General features: G+C 39.8%; 1 protein-coding gene across 1 annotated transcript; it reads right to left on the bottom strand.

The window, feature by feature from the left end:
* Positions 1-709: 709 nt before the first annotated feature.
* On the bottom strand, positions 710-8,699 carry LOC103525312 (sulfotransferase 6B1). The gene is made up of 6 exons (XM_008490265.2): positions 8,474-8,699; positions 7,422-7,606; positions 6,310-6,436; positions 4,017-4,111; positions 2,794-2,980; positions 710-1,141 (listed from the first exon to the last, which is right to left on the bottom strand). Exons 1-6 carry the CDS (start codon positions 8,616-8,618, stop codon positions 1,023-1,025), a joined length of 858 nt encoding a protein of 285 aa, XP_008488487.1. The 5' UTR covers positions 8,619-8,699; the 3' UTR covers positions 710-1,022.
* Positions 8,700-13,557: the final 4,858 nt, after the last annotated feature.

Consider the following 13,557-nt stretch of genomic DNA (forward strand, 5'->3'; position numbering starts at 1 on the left):
CTTTCTGCCTTGGAATTTTATGGTTGGGAGGAACTAATCTGAGGAGAAGAGTCCTTAAAGTAAGTCAGCCTGCAAAGCAAATAGAAGGTGAGGACCAAAATCACACCGTGGAATGAATCAGAAGAAAAATCTTCATTAGAGCAGTCCCTTGGATGTGAACACAGAGAGATGGAAAATGTCTTATCAGGGCAGAGTAAATAAATAAGTCGTGTTCAGATTAAACTGTTTCTGAGCAGCAGTTTGTTTGCTGCAGTGAAACTGCTGAGTCTTGTTGCACAAGGACTATGGAGTAAAAATGGTTCTCATCAAAACACTGGAAACAAGCATTTTAGAGGAAGAAAGTAAAATGGAAAAACCCCACATTTAGAGTTCCCCAACATGTGGTGTGGAAGTTTACATGGATTTCTATCAGTCTTAAAACACAAACACTGTGCAGTACCTAACCCAGAAATCAGTTACATCAAAGAACTACATAGTTTTTAAAAAAGGCATTTTATAAACCCACTTCAGATCTTCAACTGTACTGCTGCAGTTTTCAACTTCAGCATCAATAACGAAGATAAGACAGGCACTTTCTGAATCATGGTAGATCAGGGAGGGAGGAAGTCTGCAGTCAATCTTAGCTCATCTTCTTACGATGTTTTTTTGTCTTTTTATATATTCAGATTCTAACAGCTTTGTTTTCTGTATTTTCTTTTTTTAACATCTTAGGTAAAATCCCTAAATCACATCTGAGAAGTCCATTTATATTCCCACAAAGCAAAAAAAAATAAATAAATTGTAAATTAGATACGGTTATAGAAAAATGGGTCTGACACTTGACCCTGTAAAACCATATACATCTGCCCACTGAAAACTGAGTTCAGCTCTGGCATTGTGTTGGGATTTTTCTGTTCTCAAAACCTCATGTTTGCAATCCTTCCTGTTGCATGGGTTGTAAGGTGAATGGCAGCCCCCTGTTCAGAATTTCCCACTGTTGCTCCATGTGTGTTTGTTGATAACTGGGTATTGTCCACACGGTGTCAAAATTCATAGATGAGACTTTTTGCCATTTTGCTGAGTTTCATTTTCTCATTGAATATCTCCTCAAACCTTCGGTTCTGTTTTGGAGTGAAGTGGTTCTTCCAGTCACCAACAGTGCCTAGGAGAGCAGAGGCAGAGAAGAACGGTGCGGTTAGCAATGTACAGTGTACAAAATGATTTAAAGGCAGCCCAGTTTTGTTAATCTTGCACTTGCCACAGTTTATTAATAGATTATTAACCATAGTCTCTGCGGCAGGTCATGGTCATGAGTTTTATTGGTCTGGTGAGACTCTGGTGGAAGTAGCTGGATCATCATCCATAAAGGTTGTTAAAGCCTCAGGCTTATTTAGTGTCAACAACACCAAGTGGTACATGAAAAGCAGCAAGTTTCCTACATGGATCATCTCAGCAGAGAGGTGTCTTCCTGCACCTTAGATGTATGCAGTTAATTAAAGGTCTCTACCTGTGCTCTTTCACTGTCAGTAGTGGGAAATGGTTGTTCTAGCTGAAATTCATCTCAACCTAATCCTCATCAAATGAGTGGTGCCCCAAAACCAGCAATGTCTCTCCATTTGCTAAAGAAAACAACTAAAAAAAGAGCAGAGAGTGACCTAATAGATTAATCCCACTCTCAAACCCACCTGTAATCTCTAAGGCTTTCTATGGATAAGATGTTCCACAGCTTAAGTGGGCAGTAACTAATTCTGTATATGAGTGTATAACCATATGTACTCATATTTAGTAGATAAAAGTATATATGTGTGTATGTACCTTCTGTAAACTGGCTACCAGCCTCGAGTTTGAGTAGGAACTAAAAGGAAGTGAAACTGTTATATGGATTTTTCAAATTCTTCAACATATCTTCGTCAAAATGTTCACTGACTTAGAGAAATGTGTCTGAGTTTTCTACTTCCCTGTTTGCATTTTACTGACAGATTGTGTTTTGGCAGTTGCTTCAGCTCATTGGTAAAAACAATTAACAAAATGTATGATTTCCCTATTTATAAATGAAAACAAGTTTTTCTAGATTGAAACAACTCAGTTTAAAAACTGTTCATTATTGTGAAAAAAATAACTATGTGAAAAGGAATGTGATGGTTTTGATTTACTTATCCAAATCTGAGGACACTTCTGAAAAGTCAGGAGCAAGAAAACAGCTCCTGCAGGTATTTTTAAGTCACATCTGAGCTCAGTAGTGTTGAAGATGGGTTCGAGACTGACCAAGGTCTGAAGGCCACCTATGAGGCCATCAGGTGACTGAGTCATTCATTCTTTCGTTGTCACTGTCAGCATATTCCTTTTTCAGGAGCATTTCAGTGTGATAAGAAGCAGTAGGGAGGATAAAGGCTGCTGGCAGTCTTTGCTAGGAATGCATCTGGGTTTTTCTCATTCTAGTAAACAAAGTGACCTTTGAAGGTGGTATCATAGGGAACTTGTTACAAAAGACTGAGGTGGCCAATGCTGAGATAAAAAAGGCAGATAAAGAATAATACTTCATGAACCTTTCCTTTTAGCTCAAAAGCACCCATGAGGCAATATTAGTCTGACTGTTTGTTCTGCAGGCTCCATGCTACTCTTGTATAAATGTGCATTTGCAGTCAGAGAACATAAAAAGAAAGTGATTTTTAAGTTGGCTTCAGACTGAAGGATCCTGTCACTGGTTCACCAGGGTTGCTTCAAAGCACCACTTCAACCTGGGAAAAACCTGGACTGTATCCTTCTGCCAGGATTCCCACTCCTGCTGCATTAAACCCCTCCCAGGGAATTTACCTTTTCGGAAAATCAGATTCCTGTTGGATGTCAGTGAGCAAACAGTGTGATTGGGGCTGCTGTTTTCCTTTTCCGTGTCACTTTTCATCTGTGAGAAAGAGGACTTTTTGCAGATGTCTTGGATATCGTTGTCACTTACATATAAATCCAGGAACATACTAATTTTCTTTATGCTCTTAGGGAGATCCTGAGGTACGAGAAAAATAAAGCTTTTATATTTCTGAGCTGATGATCAGACTTGTGGTTGATATGAAAATGATCCTTTTTATTATGTATCGAGTTTATCACATTTATTTGCTTTCATGCAAAGCTAAACATGGCATTACTGTGTAAATGACAGGTAGTGTAAACCTCAAACCCTCATACCCATTCTTACAAAAATGAGGAAATGCTGAGTACTGGCAGTTACACTGCCAATTTTACTCCTACTCCAGGAAAAGTGTTCTCCTATCTCTCAGAATTATTTCCCTGGGAATACAGAAATACTCAAAGCTCAGCTTCTGTGTAAGTAGCTTATTTTGTTGGAGGTGCTCTATCTAGAGATCCCGGAACTGATTCAGGATACAAAACAGCTTATGTTCCTTCCAGTGGTTTGGTTTTGGTGCTTGTTTTTGGGTTTTGTTTTCCAGAAAAGTGAACAAAACTATTTTAGTGGCAACAGTAGAAAGTGTTTTTTATTCATCTAAAAATTAATTATCTGAAAGCTAAGGCACCTTGATATTTGAGTTTTCTATGCAGTGATATCCTTTAATAAAACCTTTTTTCTACACTCTCCCCCCACCTCTAATTTTCCTCTTTTTTGGGAACACAAGCCCCATTGACCATGAATAGTTCTGTTGTCTTATGTCACTTTTTGAAAATTTCATCTGAAATGTCAGTCATAGGAGGTTAATCTGTGACCCTCAACACATACCCTTAGTTGTTCTTCCCATAGGACCAAGAACAAGGAACTTAAAATTCTTCCTGTAGCCTGGGGAAAATCATACAGTATGTGTCTCACTCTTGTATCTATGAAGTGCAGGTCTCACAGAGTTTGGTACATCACTCGTGCAATCAGAATGAGCTCACTGTTAAAACATTCTATGCAGATATAACATATGCCCAAGGAAATATACTCACATTTTACTTTTTTCTCCTTTTTCATTATAATTTGTTCTTTGACATTTTAATGATGTTAATTTACAAGGAATGCATTCTGAAATAAGCTTGGAGAGCATGCTTACCTTCTTCATGTCTTCATAGAACAAAAACAGGATGTTTTTGTCATTTTGATGTTCTTCCCAACTTAGAAAATGATCAAACCAGGATCCACAGACAACTGAAAAGAAAACCCATATAAAAGAGATTTATACAAACTTTATTCATAAATAACTCTGCCTGTATCTCATACTTTTAGGGGAATGATCCCTTCTTAGTGTGTACCAATAGCTAGAAATATGATCTCTAGTAAGTGAAATAAAGAGTCTGCTAAATGGCTTACACTGTTTTGAACTCTGTTTTTCCCAGTCAAGAAGAATCTGTATTATTTTTAAAAGTCAAAGACGAATTATGTGAAGAAGTTATTATGCAAATACAGAATTCAGCCAACAAGATACATAACTTTTATATTTGACTCATACTGTTTGTTTTGTCTGAACACTCCTTTTGCTGAGCAAGGGAGGAGAGCTAAATTTTGGCTCTTTTAAAAGCCAAAATTTGGTCCCTTCTTATTGAAAGATGATGGACTGCATTAAAAGTTGAAAGATGAGAACAGGCTTGGACAGAGCAATCACAGCCAGTGTTCTCCAGAACTGTGACTTTGCTTTATAACCATCCTCAGAAAAGGATACTATTGTAATGGGCATAATTTTGGTTGCAAACTTTTGAGTTGAAATTAAATATTTTGCTGAATGCTGCCATCTATAGCTGTGTTCTGCACGTGAAGCAATGTCTGGCTGCAAGGCATGTGTGCTGCATACTGTATGGATAAGCCCTGCTGCCCTGGTCAAGCACAGTGGGCTTGTGGCCAGCAATAGCATAGAACAGGCCTGTTGGCTTCAGGGGTACAGCATACAGCCTCTGAGACTCCAGGGACAGCATCACAGTTGTCTCTGCATGTCCTCATCCTTGTTCTGAATGAGATTAACTTCAAGAGTACTACGGGATCTTAATCACAAACTTCCAGTGTTGTATTAGGAGCAAAAACTACAACCTCTCTCTCTGCATCAGCTCTTACATTAATTTCTGTTGTAGCTATCAGTTATCTTTTTGTGCCATGCAGAAGCACACAGAAAATGAAAGGTGGTTAGTAATTTACAAATGGAAGATGCTTTTAAATTTAATTTAATCCTCTTCTTTTTTTCACTATTGCACGTTCAGAGTTGATACTAAAAAAGACACAGATCCTGTGGATCACTGTGGATCACATGTCTTAGGGCTGCTCTGAACTAGGAGCACAAGCCAGAACCAACAACACAAGCCAGTAAATAAAATGACTTCTGAAGCTCTGATGTAAGCCCATTATGACAGCAATGGCACTTTTATTTCAAAGTTTTCAAGCTGATCTCCTATTGTTGCTGTTATCGTCACGATGGTTGTATAGCAGCAACACATATCCTCAAAGGAGTCATAAAACACTAAAATGGGAGTGGATAACTGGAACATGGTCCTTTTGTGGGCTCCCATGGCAACACAGCCACCCATAAAATTCTCACTCTTATCCTTGGTCTTTGGACCCTGCTACTAAGACTGTGCAGCAGGCAGAGTATGTGCAGGAGAACTTTATGAAAGTATCAAGACTCCCTGTGAAGGGCCACCCAAGGCTGTCTTCAAAACTGGAGAATTCACAATTTCTGCAAGCAGAGCTCTCAGTGCACCCTGGGGGCAGTGTCCTCATGTGCCCCCTTGCCTGGACTTAGGCATGGCAGGGATCCATGTACAGCTCAGGCTGAGCACCCTCAAATGGAGCCCCTGCCCCAGCATCCTGCTGGCTGGGGACAGGATCTGGTTGTGGTGAGCCTGTGGTGAGCTGCCCTCACCTCTGCCTGGGAGGATGCTTCTGCATACAGATGCCTTCTCTATCACAGTTTAAACATGAATGCTTGGTGGGAAGCAGGCTGTTACTCTGCTTTGCAAGACTAGGCTGGAAATGTTTTAACAAGCAAATCCACAGCAGAATCAACAAATAGTCAGAGGGTTCAGAGTGTCTGTGGAAAGGAACAAAATCTATGGCTTGTCTGGCAGGATACGTTCTTCAAGAGATCTGTCAAAGAGCAGCAACCTGCAAAGAGGAGTTTTGCTGAAATAAAACAGTCATTCATCTAAGTGTCTCTTTGCAGAGCTGAAGATAGCATCCTACATATTTGCTTTTGCTTAGTTTGACACTGAGATTTATACTGAAAAACAACAAAAATACAACTAAAGCCATATGAATAAAGAATCCAACAGGAGTTTTTACACTGTTCACAGTTTCTTAGCTCTTTCTGTGCATAAAAAGCTAGTGTAAACTGCAAGGAAAAAATGTAACATTGCCCTTACCATCTCCTTTTATGAACAAGTCAAAGAAGGCAGTCCAGGTATCTACAGTGGGAAGGTTTGGGTTATCTCTGTAGTAATGATACATAGAAACTGCAGTATCTTTTGGGTTTCTGCTGATGTAGATCATCTGTAAATGAATACAGTATGCTTATTAATGATTATATCCTTCCTTTATTTTAGAGGAGCTCTTTATGTAGGTGGAGCATTTTCACAGGCAGTTTGCAATATCAATCCCCTTTCCTTTAGGATTCCTCCTCTGGTGACCATGCCATTGAAATAGGAATATGTTTATCTCTTCTGAGGCAGGAGTCAGTAGTGGTTAGTAAATAATTCCATGTGGACAGAGGTTTGTTTGCTACAGCTAGGTAATGTCTGTGTTTTATGAAAGAGGCAGTGTTCCTTTTAACTCATGAGTCAGTATACTGTCTCATATATCTAACAGATGAAACCATTTACTAATTACTGTTCACAGGACAGTTGCAAAACATGGTTTTTGTCCTTCCAATCAAATTATCTTTGTCCCAAAAGTCTGGATCTGAATAAAGCTGAAAATTTTTAATTTAGAATCTGAGATCCAGAGCTTATTTTTTAAAGACCCTCCCATTAGCATGGGAGGAACTCAAGACAGTGATCTGAATCTGCCTCCTACATTTCAGTTCTCTTCTCTTTGCCAAATAGTTCTTTATAGGATCTTCATAAAGCTTCAGCAGCAGGGGAAGAGTATCTTCTCCCCCAGAGCAGCCTATATATACCCAGAATAACTATTTTCTAAGCCAGTGCTCTAGCCACTAGGAAATGGGGCCATGAGAACAGACCCCATCCCTAATAATATATTTCTGATTAAAAGATGTTGATGCTCTATTTTTTGTGGTGGCTGCCTGGCATACAAATCATCCCATGGGGAGAAGTGGAACTAACACAGAATCCAGCTTCTGTCCCAAGCCTCTGCTCATGCTGCTTTCAACTGCTGCTCAGCTGGGGCTCTAAAGTTCACACCAAACCCCCTTCTGAAAACTAGAAGTCATTTAAATATTACTAAGGTTCAACAGGACAAAGTAGATTTCTAGTAGATATTTAACATTTCTTACTGCTCATATAGCTTTTTGCCTTACCTTGCATTTTTTATTCTTAAAATTTGGAGGTAACATGTTGTAGTCTAAGTGCGTTGGGATGATTCGCTTGGATGAGAGTTTATTCAGCTCCTCCAGTTTGGAAATATCTCCAAATTCAATGGGAGATGTTAATGTAACTTGTGTTGTGTAAAGCTTTGTTATAACTCCTGCAAGCCAGTGGGTGCCTGCAGAAAATTAATATTAAGGAATAAAAGAAAAGGAAAAAAAAAAAAAAAAGGAAAAAAAGGAAATCTATTACTGAGAAAATGTGTGAAGTGTTTGCATACAGAAAGTTTGTTAGTGCACAAGTGATCTTCTAATCCTCTAAATTAAATTTCTAATCCCCTAGACTCAAGAAACTTTACATAACTAAATAATCCCACTAACTCCAATTATATAAATACTAGAAAAATTTGGGGCCATAGCTGAAGTACAAAGTAACTGTCAGAAATGTTTATATTGGTCCCAAAACAATCTCATTAGACAAATTCCTTGTCAGATAAAAGGTGGCAATATTATTTTTATAATTTATTTTAGAATAACCCATTGGTGTGGGTTTTTTCCTTTATAGCAACTTGGGTCGGTATATTTGAAAAGTACTGATTGGGCTGCTTATTTGGTGTGTACTTCTATGTGCAAACATGGAAGGGGGGAGAGGGAATAAGAAATGACTGAGCCATCAGCCAAGAGCCATACTTGATACAGCTCTTATTAGCTTAATACAGCTCTGAATAACTTAATACAGCTCTTGACTTGCTCATAACTGAATCTAGAATGTCCTCAGGAAAATCCTTCAACTACAGATTTTTCTTACAAGGAAGAAATATTTCTTTACTTTCTAATATGAAAGCAACTGAAATTATTTTTAATTAAAGAAACAAAATGCAGATGAATGACCAGTATTTTTTGTAATTTGAACACTGACTGACAGACTGATATTCAAACATTCTTCCCTGTTTCTTGTACACAGCCTTTTCCCAACAACTTTAAGCAGAGAACATGAAACAAACAACTGAGACTTCTTGGAACTAACAACTAAAAGTATAACTTACCAGATTTGGGATAGGAAACCAAAAGGACATCATCTTCTCTGGCATCAAAAGTATCCAAGGAATTTAAAAGTTCTGGAGAAGACCTTGTGGTAAAGGGAATCCCCTTAAAAATGTGAATGAGTTCTGCCTCGCTGGGCTTGGACATAGTTGCTTAAGTCTTGGATTCCTGCAAATCAGATAGCACTGCAACGGTGAGGATTTGAGAGTCACTTCTAAGTCAGAGGGTTTGAAGTGACAAATTGAGACTAAGCAATACAAACCTCATCCTTATATACTTTGCTACATGGCACAGAGTCCGAACAGATATTGATTTTTCCTGGTAGTTAATAAAGGCAACTGAAATATTAAAGGTAACTTGATAAGTGAGTCATGAAAAAAGCATGTAATTTGTCACTCCTGACAGTAAGTAATATGTAAATGAAATAATTTTTTGTTTCATTTTCCAAAATATACAACAACCTGTATTTTGAAAAGTGCAAACTGATTCCAAATGGTTGAATTCTGTAGTGCTAAGGAACCAGTTTTTTGAACATTTTCAAATTTCAGCCTGAGGCATCTTAAAAGTAGAGGCACTTAGAGACATAATTATTTCTGAAGCTGTTGTAGGTCCCCATGAGAGAAGCACAGACAACAAAAAATCATACATTTAACATAGATACTTAACATTGGCTTGAATTGTTTTAACTCTTTCCGTGGAATATCAAGATCCATCAAAATAAAAGTCAGTTGCAGGAAAGAGGCAATTCTCAATTAATTGCATGTTTTGAAACATAAAAAAAACCCCAACCAAACAACATTGGATCTGTGCAAATTGTCACTAATGGGTTTTGAACTGAAAGCTCCACCTTTGTGTAAAGTTACTTTAAGCAAAGGGAATTCCTCACAGTAAAACAATTATTTTATTAAAATAAATAAAATGGAATGAATAATTTTGCTTTCCATGGCCACAACTTAGGTTACTCATTTTTACATCCTTTTCCTCAAACACCCAGTGGCTTCATTATTCCTACTGAAAACCTCTTACAATCCATTCAGTCAAAGCCATCCAACATCTTTAACTCTGCCTGAGAGTTTTGTTTTAAAAGAAAGCAGCCCCTCATTAATATACCAAATTTACCAAGGCTCCAGTTATTTTTTTATACCAGAAATAATAACTTACGTTTGGCCATGGGAGCTGTCTGCCCAATGTACCTCCCATGACCTGGTAAGAAGTTAATGATTTGAGGATGTTCCTCCAAGAAAGACCCAAGCACCTGCTCACAAGGATTAATGACAGTTACCATCTTCTTAGGTTGCTTCCTTCTAATTCAGTCTCCAGAAAAGCAATATAGGATTTATTTCCCCTCCCTTCCCCACATCCACTTTCCTTCCCAGGGTTGTCAGTCAAAGAGAAGTTAGCAAGCCCAGATCTTCTCACCTGTGTTGCCTATAAAGTTGCCCTTAAACTGGGATGTGTAAAATGTGTCCTGTGTTATCAGTAAACTTTGAGTTCAAGTTATGCGTAGCCAGATGGGGATGAAAATCATGGAAAATATGCTGTGGAGACATTCTCCCTATCACTGGGACTGAGAGAAGACTGGTCAGTCTTTTGAGGAGCTAATCAACAGAATCCATGAGAGTACAAGAAGCACAGGGACACTGATAGGCAAGTGGGAGTTGGGGGATCTCTCAGTGGGGAGGAGCTCAATATTTTTGTCTTGCTCCCAGTTTGAAGACCTAAACCACCACTTCATATCTTAAGGTGTAAATCCCTGAAAGTCTATCTTCTGTCAACAGATTTCACTTTAGTTGCTTCAGGTCTAGAAAGTGTGTTTGGAGTCATAAAAATACCTATTTCTGTGTTATTCTGAGTGTCTGTATCAGGCTGAGTGCAGAGGTTTGTAAGATTTATTTTGCAGTCGTCATTTTACCCATACGCCCTTAGTGCAATCTAGTAAAAATGTATTACCTTGACCTAGCAGAAATAATCTTATTGCACAATACGTTGCACATTTACTATATATGCTTTTCCCTTTCATTTCTTCCTGCACCGCTATTATGTTTTGACTCAGCATATTTGCCCAATCTAATCACTTGGACCTTAATTAATCATTCACAAATGAAATGGCTAAGGTGTAAATCAGAAGTAATACAGAAGCAAAGATAATTCCAGTTCTCTTAACTCGTCCTAATTGCTTTTTATATCAGTTTCTCTTCCCAGCATTGATATTAATCTGGGTAAATCAAACTCAAACTGGTCCTTGTCAAATGTTGCCTATACTTGGGAAACAGAGCCTGCTCCTGCAACAGTATGGGATCCTGAATTGCAGTGACTAAAGGAAGAAGAGAGTATTTAGCACCTTGCAGAAAAAAGTTCTTACAAAAACTATGCTAGATACATTATCATAAAAAGTACCTTAATATAGCTACATGCATAGAATCATAGAATGGTTTGCGTTGGAAGCTACCTTAAAGATTATCCAATTCCAACCCTCCTGCATGGGCAGGGACACCTCTCACTATATCAGGTTGCTCAAGGCTCCACCCAATCTGACCTTCAACATTCCCAGAGAGGGAGCAGCCACAAATTTCCTGGGCATCCTGTTCCAGCATCTCATCATCCCCACAGGAAATAATTTTTTCCTAATGTGTAATCTAAATCTCCCCTCTTCAAGTTTTAAATCGTTAACACTTGTCCTCTTGCTACACACCCATGCAAAAAGCTCTACCCCAACTTTCTTGTAGACCCACTTCAGGTATTGGAAAGTCTCTATAAGGTCATCTCAGAGCCTCCTCTTCTCTAGGCTGAACAACCCCCACTTCCTCAGCCTTATACAAAGAGAACATGGCTTTAAGGAATACCATGGCAAATCCTCCATCCAACTTTAATTTTCTCCTTTATCAGTGTTAAAAATCAGAATGTAGACTACAACAGATGTGTTTTGAACTGGATTGAAACAGGCATGGCAAGTTAATCCCAAAGGACTCCTGTATCTATTGCCTAGATGTCTGCCAGACTCTGAAGAGCTTCTTCCAGCATCAGTTTGCCCCCGTCCTGGTCTCTGGCCCTGCTAACACTACAGATGGAGTCCATGTTGCACCAGCAGGTTTCACAGATACTTGCTATTAAGAAAGCCATGTTATACTTGGAATTTTGGGGTTCCTTGTGGCTTCAGTCCAGCTGTTTCTGCCTCACTGTCTGACTTGCCTTCTCCCATCTATTTCCTTGCCTGGGTGAGAGATGGGAGCTATAGATTACTCAAAGAATTTAAGTGTTCTGCTTCTGCCTCTACCCTGCCACCTCCACTTCAAACTCACCCTTCTTTTCTCTGCTTGATAAAAGACAGTACCAGGCACACCTCCTTCAACTCAGTATTTCTCAACTGAGGCCAGTCACAAGACTGTTCCCTTCCAAGCATATCTCAGCTAGCATGTACTAAAAGAAATAGTGACACTGAGGAAAATAGACAGATGAAGTAACAGAATCATAGAATCATCAAGGTTGGAAAAGACCTCTAAGATCAAGTCTAACTGTCCACCCTACAATCCCTAACCACTAAACCATCCACTGCAGCTCTTCATCTACCCATCTTCTGAACACCTCCAAGGATGGAGCCCCCACCACCTACCTGGGCAACCTGTTCCAATGCCTCACCACTCTTTCCGTGAAGAAGTTTTTTCTAATGTCTAACCTGAGCCTACCCTGGTGGAGCTTTATCCCATTTCCTCTTGTCCTGTCACTGGTCACCAGAGAGAAGAGGCCAGCATCTGTCTCACTACAACCTCCTTTCAGTTGTAGAGAGCAATGAGGTCTCCCCTCAGCCTCCTCTTCTCCAAACTGAACAGCCCCAGCCCCCTCAGCCTCTCCTCATAAGTCCTGTTCTCCAGATCCCTAATCAGCTTGGTTGCCCTCCTCTGCACCCTCTCCAGCACCTCAATGTCCTTCCTATACTGCAGTGCCCAGACCTGCACACAGTACTCAAGATGCAGCCTCACTACGGCAGAGTTTAGGGGCAGGATCACCTCCCTGGTCCTGCTGGGGACACTGTTTCTGATACAGGCCAGGATGGAGTTGTCCCTCTCTCTTGGCCACCTGGGCATACTGCTCCTCACATTCAGCCAACTGTCCATCAACACCTTCAGGTCCCTCTCCACTTGGCAGCTCTCCAGCCACTCCTCTCCAAACCTGTAATGCTGATGGTGGTTGTTGTGACCAAAATGCAACACCCAACATTTGGCCTTATTGAAGCTCATGCTGTTGGCCTTGGCCCATGGACCGAGCCTGTCCAGGTCCCTCTGCAGAGCCTCCCTACCTTCAGGAAGATCAACACTTCCACCCAACTCAGTGTTATCTGCAAATTTACTGAGGCTACACTCTATCCCCTCATCCAAATCAGTGATAAATTATTTATTGAAGTAAGAATTATGATGTACATCCATAGGGTTCTGAATATTTGCAGCACTGACAGGCAACAGGTTTCTGTTCAACTGCCCTATAGCTATGAGATATTTCTATCTTGCCATAATCACTAATGAATGGAGAGGTAAAACTGACAGGACTGGTCATAAGATTTTGTTGCTCTCATTCCCCACCTGGTACACCAGTCACCTAAAGTTAGTAGAAGTTATGTCCATAAAGATTGTTCCTGTGCATCTGTGTAAAATTTGTATACAGGCTTTGTAACAGTGACAAGGGAGTGACATCTTTCAGGACTATTTCGGTGAGGAGTATCAAACACAGCTGCTGTTACAAAGTGTGCAAGACTGACCTCCAGTACAGAAGTTAGCTGGGAAATCCACTGTCCCAGGTAAGCTGTGTAGCCCCTTCCAAAGCTCCAGCTTCTTTTCCATACCTCCACAATGATCCAAACCTCTCAGTCTTTTCTGTAGATCACTCCATCTAGCCTTTGCTTTTCCAGAGTGGCATCCCTGTTTATCTGGAAGTTACAACCACCTTGTCTCTTCTAAGTTAATGGTCAATGACTAATAGAGACAGGCTGCAAAATGTTATATGTTACATCGTAAGTCTGCAGGCTGATTGGGAAGCTAGGGCAACTTTGTGACAAGGTTAGGAACCTAACCCTGGGCTTCTGTGTGGTCCTAAA

The sequence above is a fragment of the Calypte anna genome, chromosome 1 (assembly GCF_003957555.1).
Source record: "Calypte anna isolate BGI_N300 chromosome 1, bCalAnn1_v1.p, whole genome shotgun sequence".
Lineage (NCBI taxonomy): Eukaryota > Metazoa > Chordata > Aves > Apodiformes > Trochilidae > Calypte > Calypte anna.